The sequence below is a fragment of the Palaemon carinicauda genome, chromosome 8 (genome assembly GCF_036898095.1).
Source record: "Palaemon carinicauda isolate YSFRI2023 chromosome 8, ASM3689809v2, whole genome shotgun sequence".
NCBI classification, from domain to species: domain Eukaryota; kingdom Metazoa; phylum Arthropoda; class Malacostraca; order Decapoda; family Palaemonidae; genus Palaemon; species Palaemon carinicauda.
This window is the reverse complement of record NC_090732.1, coordinates 162,959,634-162,980,960: the sequence shown is the minus strand read 5'-3', so window position 1 is coordinate 162,980,960 and position 21,327 is coordinate 162,959,634. Positions and strand designations below refer to the sequence as shown.

The window sequence follows — 21,327 nt, the reverse complement described above, 5'->3', positions numbered from 1 at the left end:
GGAGTCTCTAGGTTATCGAGGTAGCGAACAGATCTATGGTTGGCTGACCCCACAGGGCCCAAAGTCTGCTGCAAACATTCTTGTGAAGGGTCCACTCTGTGGGGATAACCTGACCCTTCCGGCTGAGGCGATCTGCCATGACATTCATACCGCCCTGAATGAACCTCGTTACCAGCGTGAGCTTTCGATCTTTAGACCAGATGAGGAGGTCCCTTGCGATCTAGAACAACTTCCACGAAAGAGTCCCTCCCTGCTTGAAGATGTAAGCCAGGGCTGTGGTGTTGTCAGAGTCCACCTCCACCACCTTGTTAAGCTGGAGGGACTTGAAGTTTATCAAGGCCAGAAGAACCGCCAACAACTCCTTGCAATTGATGTGAAGTGTCCTTTGCTCCTGATTCCATGTTCCCGAGCATTCCTGTCCGTCCAAAGTCGCACCCCAGCCCGTGTCTGATGCGTCCGAGAGGAGACGGCGGTCGGGTTTCTGAACAGCCAAAGGTAGACTTCCTTGAGAAGAAAGCTGTTCTTACACCACGCGAGAGAAGACCTCCTCTCTTCGGAAACAGGAACTGAGACCGTCTCTAGCGTCATGTCCTTTATCCAGTGAGCAGCTAGATGATACTGAAGGGGGGGAGGTGGAGTCTCCCTAACACGATGAACAGGGCCAGCGATGAAAGTGTCCCTGTTAGACTCATCCACTACCTGACTGAGCATCGGTTCCTTCTCAGCATGCTCTGGATGCATTCTAGGGCTTGGAAGATCCTTGGGGCCGACGGAAAAGCCCGAAAAGCTCGACTCTGAAGATCCATACCCAGGTAGACAATGGTCTGGGATGGGACGAGCTGAGACTCCTCAAAATTGACCAGGAGGCCCAGTTCCTTGGTCAGATCCATAGTCCATCTGAGAATCTCCAGACAGCGACGACTTGTGGGAGCTCTTAAAAGCCAGTCGTCTGACGGAGCCGGACACAAGATCATGGTACTGCTGCACAGTCTGTGAACTGTCAGCCATGGGGAAGCGAGGAAGTACAGTGACAACCCGAAGCTGTCTAGACTGTCTGGGTCGTACAGACAACTCCTTATCGGGTTGCTGAGGTTGCCGCACTGCGTCACAACAAGTCACTTCTGCTGGTTGTTGAACGTCTTCCCAGTGACACACTGACTCCGTAAACAAAAAATCCTCTAACAAGGACTAAGCTTGGACTGCATGTCTTGCAACACAGCTCAAGGTCTATGGGAGCAGGTGTGGTAACAGACGGGGTTAGCGACTGAAGTGGAACCATTACCTTCCCTGGAAGCATGTTATGCTTAAATAAAAGTCCATAGGAGGCTACGCAGCTAAAGGCTCCTCTCCAAATGACAGAGTCCTCAAGGGAATATCAGAAGGAGGGAGAAAAGCACTTTCTCATCTACAGGGACCATATCCGAGAAAAGCTAAGTTCTCTCAGTGAGGGTTTCACTGGTGCAAAAGCAGCAGACTAGAAGGCAACGTTATGAAACTGCTTGACAGTCTAGTGAGTTGGCAACAACCAAAGATGTGTGACTGAGAAGCATGCGGTAAGGTATGCAGAGCATGCTGTATGCAGAGCATGCTGTATGTAGAGCATGCTGTAAGGTAAGCAGAGCATGTTGCATGGCGTGTAACATTTCTCAGAAATTCCATGACCAGTGCTAGATTGAGTAATATCGCATTACTGTCCATTGAAAGTGCACGTGCCGAGGGAATTGATTTAGACTGTTTTGTTGATGAATTTGATAGCCGGCATGATAATCGTAGAATTAAGCTGCACTAAATATACGTACTATAATCTACTTCACCTCAGGAAAGGGAAACTCGCCCTGTTGGCAACACTGCATTACTTCATGCATGCTTGCATGGGGTTTTAATATCAACATAATATTTACATTACATTCATAACTCATGATTCATTTTTGTTTTGAAGATATTTTTGCCATATTTTGCGATTTTGTTAAAAATATATTGCAAGGAATACATATATATTTTTTTAAGTAATACGAATAACCTCCATTATCATAATGTTTGTGTAGGCATACATGTATATGATTACAAATGCAAGTTATGAAAGTAATGAGGTGTTATTATTGTCATTTGTTATTTCAAAGTTGAATGGGAAGAGGCTCAAGTTGAGGAGAAAGTGGCAGATGCATGCGTTGAGGTGGCTGACTCATAGCATGAGGTTCCTGCCTCAAGAGTTGCGCTTGCCTCAAGGGTTGAGGTGGCTGCGCAGAGAGAGGCTCTTGACTCACGAGTTGAGGTTACGGCTGCGCAGAACGCAGTTCCTGTCTCACGAGTTGAGGTTCCTGAGGAGCTAGCCTCAAGAGTTGAGGCTCTCGCCTTGAGGAAAGTTGAGGTAGCAGCTGCGAGAGCTGAGGTGGCTGCCTCAAGGATGGTAGAGGTTGTCGTACCTCAAGAGGTTGTTGCCTCGAAGATGGTCTAACTGCAAGAAAATCTTGCCTCAAGGCATAAGACTCCTGCTCCCATTGTTGAGGTTGCCTTAAGGAAGGTTGAGGTTGCTGCACAACGCTGGTAACTGGCAACTCCGAAAGCGGTAAGGTAGCTTGAGGAACCTCAACTTCGTACGCCTGGCAGACTGGACTGCGGTGAGGCGGAGCGCTCGCAGGAGGAGGTGTAACCTTCTCAGCCTGAAACTCACGCATTAAGACCGCAAGCTGCGACTGCATGGACTGCAGCAAAGTCATCTTGGGATCAACAGACGATAAGGTCTGTTGAGGCAAAGCCTTAACAGAAGATGAGGTCTGTTGAGGCATCGCCTTACCTCTCTTAGGAGGTGTGCAGTCACCTGATGACTGCGGAGAGTCAGAGCTAACCCAATGACTGCATCCGGGTTGTTGAACTCTAGAGGTCTGGACTTTACGTTTAAGAGGTCTTGAGACCTGAGTCCAGCGTTTTCTCCCCGAAATTTCTTCTGCAGACGAGCAAAATAAGGGCTCAATCGTCTGCGGGTGGGAGTGACGGTCTCTGTAAGACACGCCCGCAACCACCGAGGATACTTCTGTGCGCCGATCAAGGCCTGCCGAACCCTTTTGCCCTTCGACATTGCTTCTCCCCTGGGCTTGGGAGCTTGCAAGAGGTCCCGGACTGGGAGGACGACTGGCACGCACAGAAGTACCCTCACGCACAACACTGACACACTTTGCGCTAATCACTTATCACTTTTGATTTTCTGTTTGCACTTATTTCACTGAACTCGAAACTTTAAGTGGTTTGTACCTGAAACACGCAATTCTATCCTTCCTTTAAAGTTAGTAATTGCGAAAACAGAATTACAATGTAACAGAAAAATCTAATGAAAGATAAATAATTCAGTGGCTGGAAAGAGACTAAACACTAGATCAAATAAACTACGTTTAAAATCTCTCACCGCATAAAGCTTGAGAACAAGAATAAAACTCTAGAAACGTTTACCTTCTTCCCCTAAAGAGACTAGGGAGAAGAGCAAAAACGATAACAACGTTACTCGCTTGAACGAAACGTTTATCCAGCTCTCTCTCCCTCCGTCTCTATCTCTCTCTCTCTCTCTCTTGACTTAGAACCTGAGAGAAGAGCCCAATCATATATATCGTTAAAACATATTATTGTTAAAGGAAAAAAACTGAAATATTTCCCAAATAAAAAGTTCCTTTATTAGAATTAAAACCATTAAGCTAAGAAAGAATGAACAAAACGCTAGAAACGGTTACTCTTACTGCAACGTGACACCGTGAAAATTCTCTCTCTATCGTAACGATAGAGCGCAAGTTGAACGTTCTGAACGTCAACAACTGCAGAGACAAAACAAAACGTTAGTTCAACTTTGAAAACAGTACGAGACTATCAAAGAAATTCTTTCAAAAACATTAAAATAGCATAATATGTTAACAGGTAAAACCGAAATGACGGGCTCAATGTTAATTAACTTCGGTACCAAGAAAAGACCGCCTACTATTAGGAAAGGTCGAATATAAACAAATATAAAAATTAATTTTAATAAGTTTATAATAAAAGGAAGTTAATCGAAGAGGCCTATAAAAGGCGGAGAGATATAAAATAAATCTATAACTTTTGTTAAGCAAAATTAAGAAAGAGAGTCTATACTCTCTTAGACATCAACACTTCCGTCTAAGGGAAGGGTCGGCCATTTAAAAGTGAAAGAGAGTTCATACTCTCTTCGTCACCATAATTAATCAAATTAATTCCAAAAGCTAGCTAAGCTAATGATAAAACTTCCTGAATAGCGAAAGCTAAACTCTAGAGCAAATACATCACCAAATCGTGAGCAAAAAACTCCAGAATCAACAGCGTATCCATGTAGGTCTAGCCGGAGGCACGACAGAGGAAAAATTGAGGTGGTGTCAACAAGAAGTACTGCAGTACCTGGCCACAGGTGGCGCTTGTGAGTACACCCCCCTCTTGTATAGCGATCGCTGGCGTATCCCTTCCGTAGAATTCTGTCGGGCAACGGAGTTGACAGCTACATGATTATCGGGTAAGATTAATATTGAAAATAAACTTTTTATGAAGATCTGGAGATATCTATGGAAAAAACATAAGACTCAATTTACATTTGTTTAGGGCGATTTCAATGCTAAAGTAGGTCAAAAGAAGAAAAGTGAATCAGCAGTAGGTAAATTTGGAGTAGGCGCAAGGAATGACAGAGACATGCTTGTAGAATTTGCTGAAAGATATAATCTTGAAATCAAGAACACATTTTTCCATAAAAAGAACAAAAATTGGACATGGAGAAGACCATTAGGTTAGTTCTCTCCGGACCTCAACTAGAAATGCTGACAGATTGGGATACCACTAGTCATGTGGCCATCTGGGAGCCATCACGTTCATCCTAGGGCCTAAGGCCTGGGGCAATCACTATTCGGTTAATCATCTGGCAGATCAGGCTGAACGTAAGTAAAGCATAGGTTGAATTGAATATGGGATTTAGGCATTAAGCCAAGCACTGGGGCATCAAAGGCCATTCAGCGCTATATAACTAAAATCATTCAATCATATCTGTACACTCACAACATTTAGTATCATTTTAACCTTTAATACAAACCGTAACACTTTCATACAATAAAATCTAGATGTGAAATAAATAGGGATTAAAAGGGTAAAATAAATAAATAAATTAATAAAATCAATTATAGCTCGTAATATAACCCAATACTTTGTATAAATTTTCTCAAGTTCAGGGTATTACAGTTTTCCCCCAGTATATCTCTTAACGGTTTGTCCTGGAGTAAATGTGTCCTCCTCTGGAGATTAAAAACAGGACAATCGACTAAAATATGTTTAACATCCATTGTCACTTGACAGGTATTACAAAGAGGGGCCTGTCTCCCTTCCCCACTCTTCATTAAATAATTGTGCGTTGCATGTGTATGGCCAATACGCAGCCTAGTTAAAATAATGGTATCCCTTCTACTTGTAGAATTACAAGATGACCATTTATCCACCAATGGGTGGATTTGTTTCAATTTTGTATTGGTGGTCCGTTCAGACCATCGAGCTTGCCACTTATTTTTACAGTAAAGATGAATCTCACTTCTAAGATCTTTGTAAGGAATACTCAAGGGGGATGGATTACTTAGCCCTGAAGCTTCCTTTGCTGCCTTATCTACTTGTTCATTCCCATCCACCCCAACATGGGCAGGGACCCAACAGAAGTGAACACTGATACTCTTCCTAGACTGCAGAAGTGCTAACCAGTCCTGCACCTCTTGTACTAGATGATGGCCTGGCATAATTTGTTTTAATGAGAGTAAAACACTATTGGAATCCGTAAAAATTGTATAAAAACTATTTTGGTTGCCATTTTTAAAAATATGTTGGACTGCGAGAATTATTGCGTACAGCTCAGCAGTAAAAATTGAACAAGAGGATGGGAGTTTCCTTCTAATAACAATATCCCCCACCACAGCTGCACTTCCAACTCCTGCAGCCGATTTGGAGCCATCTGTAAAAACATGTTTCCCATGATGTTGAGCAGCATGATTTAAAAACTCACTTTTCATTACCCTACTAGGTAAGGTATTTTTCCCTCCTGCCGTAAAACATACTTTAACAGGTGGATTACACCAAGGAGGAGACTTGGGATATCCTACCTCTGCTATCTGTGCTGTTAACAAGCCTACTACTCTAGCATCATTTTTCAGCTGTACTTCCAAAGGCTTAGGCACTCTAGATCTGTTAGGAGCCCGATCTAAAGGCGCCCTAACATATTTACAGTTAGGATTGTTTCTCACAGCAAGGGACCTAGCTAAAAACCTCAAACTCAACTCCTCTTTGCGAATGGAAAGGGGAGGTATGCCAGAATCAACATAGAGACTGTCAATGGGAGATGTTCTGTAAGCACCTGTGCAGATGCGAAGCCCAGCATTGTGAACAATATCAAGTTTTCCAAGTAAAGTCTTTGTAGCTGACCCATATATTTGGCATGCATAGTCTAACTTGCTCAGACACAAAGATGTATAAATTCTAAGCAAAGTTGTTCTATCAGCACCCCAATCAAAATGCGATATCACTTTCAGAATGTTCAGTGACTTCTTAACCCTGATAGATAGGTCATTTATATGGGGACCAAATGTCATTTTCTTGTCGAAAATGACTCCAAGAAACTTGACACTATCCTCATATGGCAAAATACAATCATTTAAGAAAAGGGTGGGGATCTCTTCCCTTTTACGAGTACGAGTAAAGCGAATGGCTTTGGTCTTCTGAGGAGAAAACATGAATCCGCGAGAATTTGCCCATGCGGAAGCAGCATTTATTGCAATTTGAAGATTTTGGCATGCTTGTAGTGCAGATGATCCACTACAATAAATTGCAAAGTCATCGACAAATAGTGATCCTTGTATGCCAGGAGGTATGTGACTAATGAGACTATTAATTGCAACAGCAAACAAGGTCACACTCAATACGCTGCCTTGGGGGACACCTTCTTCTTGCATGTAGGATGAAGATAGTTCTGACCCTACTCTCACTTTAATGGAGCGGTTTGATAAAAATTCTTCAATAAAAGAGAACATATGTCCTCCTATACCCCACGAGGCCAATTGCTTTAAAATACCACCCCTCCAGGTGGTGTCATATGCCTTTTCGAGGTCAAAAAAGACACCCACCACCTGGTTTTGGTTAGAAAAAGCATTTGAAATTTCCCTTGATAACATCAGCAAAGGGTCCAGAGTACTTCGGTTCTTCCTAAAACCAAACTGTCTGTTAGATAAAAGATTTTTTGATTCTAGATACCACACAAGTCTGTTGTTGATCATTCTCTCAAATAGTTTGCATATGCAACTGGTCAAGGATATGGGCCTATAACTAGATGGCAGTTCTGGGTCTTTACCAGACTTGTGGCCTGGAATTACAATTGAAGTATGCCAGGAATCAGGAGATGTATGGGAAGCCCATAGACCATTAAAGGTTTCTAATAAAAATTCCTTGGTATCCACTGGAAGATGTGATATCATTTCATACCGGATGCCATCCTCACCTGGGGCAGTTAAAGAAGAGCTGGAGATAGCATTTTGCATCTCCTCCATACTAAAAGGCAGGTTAAAAGCTTCAGTATTTGAAGAAGCAGGAGGAACAACAGATGTTGATGCTCTAATTTGTTGAAATGCTGGGGAATAGTTGTCAGCACTTGATACATGAGCAAAGTGCTTAGCAAGAACCTCTGCTACATCTTTGGGGTCAGATATATATCTATTATTTTCCCTTAATATTGGTAGAGGCTTAGGGACGAATTTACCTTGAAGTTTTCTAATCTTGTCCCATATTTCCTTTGAAGGAGTTTTGGTATTAATATTAGATATATATTTCTTCCAAGATGCTCTCTTTGCTTTTTTAAAAATTCTTTTTTGTTTGGCACAGGCTCTGAGATATGCTATTCTATCTGCTAAATAGTTTGTCCTCAAGTATCTTCTGAAGCAAGTTCGGGTCACTTTTCTTGCGTTGGCACATTCTTTACTCCACCAAGGAACTACAGAGCGATGAGGTAAACCGCATGTTTTAGGTATAAACTTGCTAGCATTATCATCAATAATATTTTCAAGATGTTGATAGGCATGCACTGGAGATGTAAATTCATCATATTCTTTATCAGTGTGTGAACAGTTTTCATAAGCTGCCCAGTCTGCCTCATCTATCTTCCATTTTGGTGGACACTGAGAAGGAAGATTATGGACATAATTTAACATTATTGGCCAATGGTCACTGCCATGTAGGTGTTCATTTACTGACCAAAGGTAGTCCAATCGAATGGATGAGGAACAGATTGACAAATCAATGGCTGATGTAGAGTTGTGGAATACATCATACCTAGTTGGAGAACCATCATTCATTAGTATTACATCATTGTTGTCGATTAATTCTTCAACAAGATTACCCCATCTATCGCACACATTTCCACCCCATAAAGTATGCTTTGCATTAAAATCACCCATTAAAATAAAAGGGGCAGGAAGCTGATTGATCAAGTCTTGGAGGTCAGAAAGTCTAAGCCTTCTTGGATTACCAGCATGATCTAAGAGGAACAGTTCTAAGGATGGTTCAATATATAGCGAGCATAAAGTAATTTTTTTCCCGATATGAGTTCTAACTGCACATGCCTGTAGTGGTGTATTGAGTGGGATTGTTTCAAATTTTACAGATTTGTGAATAATAAAACCTGTACCACCTTGAGCTCTTGCAGCTTGCAAAGGAGGGGATCTACAAAAATGATAATTGAGTCCAGGATTAAATGGTTTGTCACTGATCTTGGTTTCCTGTAGGCAAATTACCTTCGTGTCTGAGTCCCTGGTTAAAGTTTTTATTTGCTCAATGCTAGTACTTAGACCTCTGCAATTCCACTGGATGATAGACATTATCTTTTGTTATTATTTTTCTTTGTCTCATTTGTCTTTTGGGACTTTTCAGATGAAGCCATGTAAGGCCTGGAGATGGAAGGCTTTACTAGGCCACCACTCTTCTTTTCTTTCTTTCTAGGATCTTTATAAGAGTCAACCTTAGGATCATGAGCAGTAGGGCACTTACCTGACTTAGATGAAGGTGAGGATGATGGGGACCTTTTCCTCTTTGGAAGATCTTGTTTTCCAATCTCCATCAAATCAGGTAGAGATTCTGCCTGAGACAATACATTTAAGGTGGTGGAAGCCACATTGGCTTCCTTGGAGGATTGTGCTAGAACTTCAACAGTTCGAGCACTTAACCCAGAAGGCTGGGCTACTACCTCTAGGGGAGATGCTCCTATCGGTGACAATACTTTTGGTGTGTTGGACACCATATTGACCTCTTTGGAGGTTTGTGCTCTGGCTTTTATAGCCTGAGCACTTGACCCAGATGGCTGGGCTACTACCACTAAGGGAGATGCACCTGACGGGCCAGGTGCTGCCACTGGTCCCCCTGTGGTAGTAAGGGGTAGTGGATTATAATCTTTTGTTGGCATCTTAACCGCGCGAGCAAAATTAAGTTGCCGATTGAGTAAATGCTTTGCATAACCTACACTTATATGTTCAGCATTTGCTTTCAAGATTGCAGCTTCTTCATTCTTGTATTCTCTACATCTTTTATCATTTGGTTTATGATTATCTTTACAGTTTGCACAGGTTGTATCTCTGTTGCATTGGCCATGTTCTAACAAAGAACAGTTAATACAGATCTTCGTATTATTGCAGTACCGGGAAGGGTGACCGTACTTGAAACAATTAAAGCATTGTAAAGGCCTAGGTTTATATTCTCGAACACGTACTCTTTCATTCTCAATAATTATATGATCTGGTATAACAGGGGTTTCAAATGTTAAAACTACCATGCTTGTTTGAGGAATCTTACTTACTTTCCAAACATTAGCAGGGCACATGTCCAGAATTTCTGGTTCTGAGAATTCATATAGATCTTTATCAAAAACTACTCCTTTACCATAGCTGAAGCTCATATGTGGTTTAATATCCTTAATAGGATCAATTTCTGCAATCTTCATGCCACAAAGCATGTGAGCTTGAGTATCTGATTTTGCATTAATCAAAACAGATTGCTTACCGTATCTACTAATATCCTTACTTTTAATTAAACCAACTTTTTTTTGTATAAATTTACTCATCTTATAATAGTTATAATTATCTATCTTTCCAGATGCAATTATCCATGTTGGGGGCTTGGGGGTTCTTACTTCTGGAAGTCTATGCTCTATTTCTTTTTCCATCCATTCTTCTGGTTTATATACCTCTAGGTGTCTTGGTGCTTTATCACATAAAGCCCCAGAAATCAAACAATTGTCAATTTTTATGCTCTCTAAATTTTTATTTGCTTCTAAAGCAATCTCAAAACTTGAAAATGATACCCAAGCTTCCCAAAAGCCTTTACTACCATTAAGCTCCATTAAAATTTCTTTGATTGCTCCAAATCTACAGAAGGCTTCATGAATTATGTCATAGCTACAACCAATTGGTATGTTTTTTAAGTGGAGAATTTTCAGATTTTTTGTTGGATCTGGTAATGAGCCAGAACCAGAGAGTAAAGTATTACGGTTATTACAAGCATCATTTTCCACCAGTGCCGATAAATTGTCTTTAACAACACTGGTCAAAAAAGTATTGTTGGAGGAATCCTTTTTATTGCCGAGGTTGTCAACAGAGCTTTCCCTATTTAAACAAGCAGAAGTCGTCAACGGTGTCTGGGGTTCGCCATTTGATCCAGGGGTACGGGGAATATTGAGTTTACTCATTAATTATTTTTCAGGGGGAGGGAAGGGGTCATAATAACAATGAAAAAAAAAACAATGGAAAAAAATATAGTTTAAGGGAGAGAAAAAATTAAGACTGTCTGAAATTCCAAAGAAGACACCGTTAGCCTTTCCTGGAATTAATTTCTCCACCAATGACACCTGTGAAAGCTGCTTACCAAATGGGCGTTGGAAAACATCATTGAATACGGGACTAAAACACCAAGAGTATCCTATTTACTCATTTGGCAAACAGGTCAATCTCCAATGATCACCACTGACCAAGAACCCTCTCCATTACTCAAGGATGCACTGACCACTCCAACCTTATAACCTGCCCCTAGAAACTTGGTCTTTACTAGTACATAAATCTTGCATGGAATGTACTTGGCTAACAAGTCTACAACATGAAACACCTCCCAGAAGTGCATCTGCTTTGTCAGCTTGCAAAGGGGGTGTGAAACCGTGTCCCCTTGCTTGCTGACATAGGCTACTACGGTGGTGTTGTCAATCATCAAAACAACCGAATGCCTCATAAAATGTTCTTGGAGTGCTTGCAGCCCAAGAAAAGGACTGCTTGCACTCCCAAGGTCATTGAGGTATTCAGGTGTGTTATGTTCAAGATGCTTTCTGCTATGGCTGATAGACGAGACTATTTGCCCCCTGTGATTGAGCACGTAGACTAATACATTCCTCTTGTCTGGAATGTATCTTGCTAACAGTCTCGGTGCATTGTCAACATGTAAGGTCCAGTCGAACAGACCCTCCTTTCTTGTTGATAGAGTCCACTATAGTTGTGTTGTCTCTCATCAATGCTACCAAGTGCTCTATTAAAGTACAGTATGTTGGAAAGCTTGCAGGGTTAAAGCACGGCTTGAATTTCCAGCAGGCTGGATTGCAGACTTTGTCTTCTTCAGACCACAGTCATGAGGTGGTGTAATCCTTCAGGCATGTGCCCCCATCCCTCCCACAAGTATCTGTGAACAACAATATCTTTGGAGAAGAGGAGTTGAGAAATAGACTCAACCGTTGAAGTTTTTGTTGACTAACCATCTATTTAGATACCCCACCACTGCAGTACATGTATATACCAGAACCCAGGAGTGGGGTGGGTTAGTGACAGTTTACCAGTAATGATTTAGGCACTGCTGTAGCCATAGCTGGTGGAGGTGACTGTGGAAAAGTTTCTTCAATGATGAAAGATTGTCCTAGAAGATTTTTCCACTGACGTGCCAGTAAACGTTGAACTGTCAGAAAAGTCGCACAACTTCCGAGTCTGTTGACATGATTCGAAAAGAGACGCCAGCTACTGCAGTATTTATCAACAACCTACGTACTCCATCTGAATTGATAAAAATTCTAAGATCATGGCTAAAGGTTAGGAGTCCATCACGATCCTGGAGCAATCGTCCCCTTAAAACAATAAGATCATCCAATCTTCTAGATATTGTACCTTAGGAAGCAACTTTCATTTGAATGGGCTCAAGAAGAGACACGAATGAACATTCTAGTGAACACCAGCCAAGAGGTGAATATTCTAATGCACAAGATTTTGAACTGATGCAGTACTCCATTTATTAGGTCGGTACAAGTAAGAAGTCATCTACTCTGGTGGCGGCTTGTGTAACGTTCCACCCTGAATGGAGACTGTAGAACACACTTGTTCAGAGGAGTGGGTTTGATCACCAGGCTCCATCCTCATGTTGACTTTTCCACCAGGAATTGTCGACTGTAGAAGACGGAAGACCTATCTCGTATAACTTTAGCACATTGGATCCCTTTATCATCGTGGTCATCAATAAATCGATAGACAGTGGCGACGGACTTGCCGAAGCATCTTGGGAACCTTCCTAGGCAGGAGAGAAACAATAGCAGCAGCCAACGTCATGACCCTTAGTGTTCATGCTGGGTCTTGTAACGGACCTAGCAGAGGTAGAACGAGCATAAGCTACCATACCTAACACCCTAACCCCTTCCAGAGTTAAGCTTGGTATAGTACTACTCCTCCTATAAAACGTGGATGGATCGCTCAATGTCTCTTGAGACTTGATCCGATCAGTCGTCCTGTGATTCAATGACTTCTACCTTCCGTTTGAGTAGGATTTTCCACATTGACAAAGCCCTCACTGCTTCCCATTCTTCTGAAGTGCAAGAGAGAAGTCAAACATCCAGGAAGTAGAGGAGGCTGGAGGATTTTATTCATACTGGTTTCGCCTATACTTACTCTTGTAAAAACCCGGAACTGGTATTGGGGGAGCTCCGTTGATAGGACAGTGAAAGTTTTTATAAGAACCAAGAAATGGTAGCGGGTGGGCTCCGGTTGCTAGTCTTGTGTTCTCCTTCTAGTGAAAACCAAGCACTTGGAGTTAGTCTATGCACTCGTTCTTGTGAGAACCAAGCGCCAGGAGCTAGTGCGTGTGCTGATCAAGTGTTCAGTAGCACACGTCCCTCATCTTGTACCAAAATAGGGCAAAGTCTTGCAAAAGACATCCAGATTGGTCGTCCTGTGCTTTAGTGACATCCTCTTTCTCCTGTTCAGCACGAAAAAGTGTTGGGAAGGAACATGGTAATAGAAAAAGGTGATTTGAAGGTAACTATCAATTGAGAGAGATTGAGTTCCTACTTATATGATTCCAAATCATTGCTACTGATCACATGATTTCCAATTACAGTCGGCGATCGCAAAATTCTCGATCATGACAGGCAATGGTATGATTCCTGATTGCGGCCAGTGATAGCATGATTTCTGGTTATAGCAGTTGATAGTATAACTCCAAATCATGGCTGATAATCGCATACTTCTCAATCATGACTGACAATTGCAGGCTTGCCAACCGCAGCTGGCAATTGCATGCTTTACGACAGCAGCCGTAAATTTCATGCTCACCAATTATCAGCTGGCCATCATAGTTTCCGACTGCCATTTGCCACTGCATTTTTTTCGATAACAGCTAGTGATTGCAGTTGTTGATCATATGGTTCCCAATCATGGCTGATGGCAATGACTGCATATCACCAGATCCCGTGGGAAATAATAATCATGAAGAACTGTGGGAGCTCGTGTATTAACACTATGGAACTGCCGCACCCGCTATTTTAATATTACGAATAACCTTCAATATAATTATTTTTTTCTCTAGATCTTCATTTATACTTGTACAATATATAATCATTAAGCTTAAGCCACCTTTCAGTTTATGAAAAAAAAATGCCAGAAAATGTGATTTCACAGTTCCCGCCGAGTGGTGTTTGGCTGTTGTGCACATGTGCTCAGTAAGCTGTACACAAAGCTGTGATGGAGAAAGAGCACTGTCTGTCCCACACTGCCGAACTTGGCATGTTGTTAAAGGTACTTATTATTTTTCAATCCATGTGTTTTGTGCTAAAAAACTGTGCACCATATTCTTGAATACGATAAAGTGCAAAATTAGATAAATATCCTACTTCCGGCTATTCTATTTAATACATTTATTTCGGTTCTCTTGACAATTCCCATGACTACATCAGGAGCAGAATGCCACTTTTCAACATTGAAAACTATAAAACCTTTTCTAAGAAGCACTATGAATTTGGAAAGACTAAATGACTTGCCATGCTTTTAATGAAGACAAGTTTCCTTGACTATCATCCAGAGATCAAGGCAAAATTACCGGTCTCCACTCGTAAATTAAAGCAAAGAGAATGGATTTAAATTCTAAATGAATGGCTCAAGATTGAACAGTAGTAATTTAGGCTCATATTAATTAACATACAGTACGGGAATCAGTTCTATCAGGATTCTATTAAGTTTCTGAATAAATCTTCCTATACAGTACCTGTTTGTTTTCATATACACAATATTAAAACAAAGGCTAAACATTTTTCTGGAGCGGAACCCAAACTAATTTTGGCCACGAGCCACCACTGATGTAGAATAACTGCAAGAAAACTCATCTTGCCAGGAGAGAAAACAATCGGAACATTCACGTAAAAATGAAATATCTCATTGACCACGACTGAGTTTGCCAATCATATAGAAACGGTCGTTCTGCGAACCAAAAGTCATGGAAGAATACATGCACCATGTACTGAAACGTATTTCGACTTATAAACTCATGCCTCGTGTCCAAGGCGAGCATGTACTACGGTCGTTCTCCCAAGAAAATAAGTTCCCGGTACGTATCGTTGATAACACGTGTGCAGTCACTCCCATGTTATCGGGTACTTTTACCAATAGATCAGGGTGATCGCGAGCGTATTCTTGACGAACGTGATCGGGGAGGGGGAGGATTATAAGGGACTCTTGTCGTGATCGGTTTCATCGATTGCCACTCCTAATGGGACTTAGAAGTGCAAGCCTTCCTATCCTGTATGGGCTGAGACAGAGTAGTCCAGTGCTTCCTCTCTCATGATGAACGAGACGTAGCAACACTAGATTCTTGTCCCTGGAGGGAGAAGAGGAACCTCGGGATCTCCTTGCTTGTGGCCAGCAAGATTAAGAAGACCGTGATTGTGGAGACCAACACCCAGTGGCTAGGTGGCATGGTTGATCATGTGTGTAGTGATTGAGCACAAGGTTAATCGTGTGCGTGGCGATCATTTCTCACAAACAGAAAGAGCAAAAGCCACTTCTCCTTCCATTGAACAGGTGATTCTGGAGGATCGGAAGAGTCGATACCGTTACTTTGTACATCTAGCTACGTATCTGGAGCATCCCAAGGCATGAGAGGGACAAGTGCGCGTGAGCTCTTTAACTTGACATCAAGCCCGTTCTTTTGTTGTAGCCTTACTCCTACGAAACCATGCACAGGAACCGTCAAATGTCTTGAGGAACTCCAAACAACCGGTTGTCCTGTGCTTCGGCAACTTTTCTGGAACTTTGCAATAGGCAAAAGGGGCATCGACAGTAGCAGCACGTACATAAAACTTTGGTACCTACCACTTTTTTCTTTCTCTCAAGAAAGAGAGAAAACATCCAAGAAGGGGAAAGAAGAAGAACAACGCCTTTTTTCCTACCGACAGTCCCTATGCTCAGTCTGTAAGAGTTGTTAGAACCGATGTTTCTTCGCACAATGGGACAACTCTTGGAACTTACCCATTCCTTGCACTAGACCACGCAAAGGTAAAAGGCGAGATAACATCTCTACCATGAACCAGGCACTCCCATGGTCATGTGCACTGATGTTTTATTCTCCTAAGGAATAACTCTTAGCATTCACAAAAAACAGGAGGATCCTAGGACTTGCACTGTCTCTCCCAAGAGGAGAGAACCGGTATTAGTTACACAAACGTAACTCCTATAATTTGGACTTAATGGACTACAGATGATCTCTTCTACACTCTCTTCTTAGAAATGAAGACTCGGTGAAGTCGTGTTGCCTAAGATGACACTCTCACAAGGAAGGACACAACAGCCACGAGTACAGCACTCTTCTTCCAACAGGGTGCCACCATAATCCATGGAATCCTTCCTTAGGACCTTGTAGTCATCGTTGATGTCAGACACACCCACAAGGGATAGACATGTCACTCAAAAAAAAAGCATGTACAGTACGTTGGATATCGGCCCGTAACCAGGAAACTGTAACATAATACAATTAACAGGAATCAGTAACTGTCCACGCTTCTAAATCCCTTGAATATGACTGCAAGAACCTATTTCCAAATGGAAAAAAAAAAAAACATATACGAACACCAAACAGTACGTCAGTATTCATTGGTAACCAAAGTCAAATTGGAGGTTGCTCTACCTGTCAGGTAGACAGTTTCCAAACCACCTGGTGACCAATAATGTCTACCTTGTTAAAAATCTAACGGCCGGTTCAAGCTTCACTGAATCCATATTTCTAATAAAGGTTAATGGTTTACATTACAGTACTGTACATGCAGGAACAATTGAATAATTTTCAAATGTCTCCAATATTGATATACTGTGAACTTATCCTTTCAGTTTAAACAAAATTTTGATTATGATATCACTGAAAAGTCAAGCAGTAAAATTAAAGAACAATGCAATAAATGGATTATAGAAAATATGACTTTAGTGTATTTTGTGGTATTTTGAATGTTTTAGATATCGATTCCTAGCCGAAATCCACAGTTTTTGAGTTAAGGTGAGGCAAATACCATAACCGAAAAGCTATGGGTTAGCTCTTGGTATCGTCATCATCAATTACGTTCAAACTCCTTAAAATATACAATATATTAGTCTAGTTGTATAATCAAATTAACCTAAATTTTGTTGTTTCTGCCAGTCATCATATAAAAAGTCATCGTAATAAAAAAAACCCCTTTAATAGTAATGAAACAGGGTCAATACACCGACGCTTTTGTTTGCCAGGATTTCCAGACGAGCAGAAAACGTGATTTTGCCATACCATTTCTATGAAGTCGTTCGTAACCATATCCATCGTTCTAAGAATACTTCCTTACTTAATTGAGCATATTTAACTTTTGTTGGTAGGCCTGTAGCAAATTAACACTAATTATGCATAGGTTTTAGTTCTGTCGTAACTCGTTTCGCTCGCAGATAAACATTTACCCTAATCAGACTAAATATGTCAAACACATGTTCTCTTCATCTTTCATTATCAACAAGAGAAATTAAATTAAATAAGAGCTGTAATTATACTATAAAATCCAATATTGTAAACAAATAACCAAGAAGTTTAAAATATAATTTTTTGAGCCCTTTAATCTTTCCAAACAAGTAACTTACTACAGAAACAAGTTGTGCACATTAGTGTTTTTTTTTTTTTTTTTTTTTTTGAAATACCAGTTGGAATGAAACTCCTATGGCCTGTGCCAAGATGACTGAGGTTAGCCACAGTAGTATAAAGGATTCAAAAGTGTATTTGCAAAGATCTACTCAATTATGCGAGTTTCAATGTACTGTACTATCTAATATTGTACTGTTCTATAATGAAACTCATTTTGGCATCTGGAGTTGGGTGGGATAGTCCTTTGCATTGGTTATGACCTAGGGCTGAAAGTTAGGTTAGGTTGGTGGAGAGGTACACTTGTACTTGTTTCCATATTTAGTAAAAATACATATTTCAATATTTTTGCAATTACCCAATACAAAAATTCTTTCCATCCGCGACCCCACCCAATTATGGTCTTGAAAGGAGACGCTAGCTCTACATATATCTTTTAACTATATAGAGGTCTTGCAGTTAATAAAAATTTGCTACTTATTATAATAGTATTTACGATCAATTTACCAATATTGTCGATAGATAGGTTACACTTACGTTGACAACTGAAACACAATAAACTAAACCTTAGGGTTGTGGTGGCCTGATTGGTAACGTCTCTGCCTAGTGTTTGCCAGTCGGGGGTTCAAGTCCCGCTCAGACTCGTTAGTGCCATTAGTGTCTGCAACCTTACCATCCTTGTGAGCTAAGGTTGGGGGTTGGGGGGTTTGGGGGAGCCTATAAGTCTATCTGCTGAGTCATTAGCAGTCATTGCCTGGACTTCCTTGGTCCTAGCTTGGGTGGAGAGGAGGCTTGGGCGCTGATCATATAATATATGGTCAGTCTCTAGGGCATTGTCCCGCCTGCTGACGCAATGTCACTGTCCCTTGCCTCTGCCATTCATGAGCGGAATTTAAACCTGAAGCTGAATAGATATTCCCTACCTCAACATGCTGGTGCTTAACATTTTATCTTAATATGATTGAAAAATTCAAATTTCTTCTCTTACCAAATTAAAACTCCAGAAAGACTGCTGGTGCTCGTTCTCTAGTCTTGGTTAAAGGCACAGCCGCTGTACCATGGTCTTCCACTGTCTTGGGTTAGAGTTCTTTTGCTTGAGGGTACACTTGGGCACACTATTCTATGTTATTTCTGTTCCTCTTGTTTTGTTAAAGGGTAATTTTTATCTTATACCATGGAAATTTTCCGAAAATATAGGTTAGGGTCGAAAGGAAATATAACCATGAATGTTATGTGATTGTACGTATGTGTTGATAGGAAATAAAATATAAGTAGACTTGTAATTGAATCTGATCTATGGTAACCCCAAAGTACACGACAATAGGCCTATTGTGAAATTATTTGCCATGTGACACTCGACTTATTTGACACTTGTTACACTTTTACCATTAAATGTATGATTCACTCTACAGCTCCCAACTTTCCATAATCCAGTGTTTTGTTCAACATAAAGTTTTCATTAACTTTTACAGCCTCTTCACATAGTTTCTGTATTACAAATTCACAATTTCCAAACGATTACTCAACACTGGCATCACAAAATTAATGAAAACAATTTCTTTTGTAGGACGACACCATCACTCACGCTTCAAAAAACCATAAACAAATCCTTGCATTGAAATGGCGAGCACCAATGGATTTTCAAGGCCAGGTAGTTTTCAGGTGAGCATCTGGATTCTGCTTTAGCCTTTACAACGGCGCATTCAGTTTATCTTCTTATACTGTTTTGTTGTTTCCTCCAGATCAGGTTTAATACTTCTTTTTTCTTTTCTATATTTGTTTCACTAAATAAAAATAATCCTACTGTTGTCTTAAGGTCTTCCTCGTATGGTTATTATAGCTCAATTACTTCATTCCTTTCTCTTCTATATTCCTGGGAAAACTACAAAAAAGTATCAAATCTTCCTCCTCATTTTCACAAAAAATACAGTTTACATTCCCCCCATTATGTCTATTTACAATACTTAGTTTTAACGTATTAGTTCTTGCTCTAAAAATATATCACTGAAGCAAATGTATTGTAATAAAGTAACTCTTCTTTAATTTCTTTCTTCCACGTTCTATATATTTCTAAGCTCACTTTACTTTCTATTTCTTCTTTCCACTATTCAGTATCCCACTTTCTGTTTTCCGATTTTATTTCTGCCTTGTTCATTCTTCTTATCTGTCTTATGCCTATACTTAATTCTTCTAAGTACTTTGCAGGTTGTTTCCAACATCTTCCTTCTTTTTCTTGAATATCCAGGATAATTGTTTTCAGTATTTCCTTCTTCCCATCCAGGGTACAATTTAAGTACTGCAGCTTCCCATCCATCACCCCTGCTTTCTTAGATGCAACTATCTCCCCCCGTAGAATAGTATTAGCTGTGCTTTTAGTGCCACCCAAAATCTTCCTGTATACCCCATTCTCTATTCTTTGTAGTTTCTCTATTTTAGTTTATGTTAAATTTATAATACTTGTTCCATGCAAAATAGATGGCAAAGCAATACTTTTCAAGAACGTTTTTCCTATCATTACTTTATTGCAACTTTCTCTATAACTGAACATGTTAAAATAGCTATTTTTGTGCTTTTTCTATCATTACCCTTTTCTGAGTTTTAAATATATTCCTATTATTATCTACTGGGCGTTTTTTTTTTTATGATGTAATAGTCTATGAACAAATTTGAATATCTGGAAGAAAGAATCGTGCATACTTTCTGATGTTATAACAACTATTACATATATTTAATATCGAATTCATTCACCGTGAATTTGATTACTAACAAATGACATTCTATTTTTTTTACAGGGGTGCCATTGTAAAAAGTTATTCTACATTCTGGACTGATATAGTTTCAGATACCTTCAAAGTTCACAAAATATCGAGAAGGCGAAGAGGAATATAAACGGCCCAAAAAAATATGGGAACATATATCGGCATTATTAGTAGCAGAAAAGTAACTTAGTAGTTAAAGTTAAGCAAGGCATAAAGATTCATATTACATGACCTAAATTTTACTTTTTTTCCCGCAGTAGCCCACACAACTACAGGTATAACGATACTAGATAGTTACATTTCTTAATGTATAGTATATTTCTTCCTTCTTAATGAAATATATCTTTGTGCTTTAGGCAATTAGCAAAAAGGTATTGCAAAAAAAAGACAATAAACAAAAAGGTGAGGATAATTTAAAAAAAAAAAATAAAAAAAAAAAAACTCGTTAATAGCCATAGTTATCCTATCACTAGATACGCTAAAACATACCCAGCATACGTGTAGACGACAGCCATCTTGCGACGGGAACTTATCAAAAGTTTAGTACAAATTCAATTATCGCTATTGTTTATTGTACGTTTACTGCAGTTTTGTGGTGTCTTTTGACTGCACCAACAAACGTTCAGTGTAGTCAAAACAACTTGTGATTAAAGAGTCAATACACAGAAATAAACACACACACATATATATATATATATATATATATATATATATATATATATATATATATATATATATATATATATATATATATATATATATATATATATATATATGTGTGTGTGTGTGGGGGGGATATGAAGGGAATGTTTTAATTGATATACAGTACTTGAAGCTGAGGAAGACCTTGATGTCCCCATGAATAAAGTAGATGTGTATGAAGTCGAAGCTAGCATTAAAAAGCTAAAGAAATGGAAAGCCCCTGGTTAAGATGGAATAACTGCTGAGGTGATATTGGCCGAAAATTAAGTAACTCCCATAAGATTATTTTGAAGACTGTGGCGTGAAGAGGCAAACCCCGATGAATGGGAGCCTTGAATGTTGGTGAAAAATAAAATCTGACTGATTGCAATAATTACAGAAGCATCACACTTACATCAATTGTCATGGGAATATATAGTATGCTCATTCTAAAGAA

The 21,327-nt window shown here is 40.0% G+C and overlaps 1 protein-coding gene and 1 long non-coding RNA gene across 2 annotated transcripts in view; one reads left to right on the top strand and one right to left on the bottom strand.

The window, feature by feature from the left end:
• LOC137646087 (uncharacterized) overlaps nucleotides 1-19,086 on the bottom strand; it is a 55,012-nt gene extending 35,926 nt beyond the window's left edge. Inside the window, exon 1 of the long non-coding RNA XR_011045387.1 lies at nucleotides 18,419-19,086. This is a non-coding gene — a long non-coding RNA (uncharacterized lncRNA). The remainder of the gene's footprint in view (nucleotides 1-18,418) is intronic.
• LOC137646086 (putative defense protein 3) overlaps nucleotides 1-20,447 on the top strand; it is a 27,021-nt gene extending 6,574 nt beyond the window's left edge. Inside the window, exons 3-4 of the mRNA XM_068379269.1 lie at nucleotides 18,998-19,092; nucleotides 20,223-20,447. Coding sequence (XP_068235370.1) covers nucleotides 18,998-19,092; nucleotides 20,223-20,319 — 192 coding nt within the window. The 3' untranslated portion in view covers nucleotides 20,320-20,447. The remainder of the gene's footprint in view (nucleotides 1-18,997; nucleotides 19,093-20,222) is intronic.
• Nucleotides 20,448-21,327: the final 880 nt, after the last annotated feature.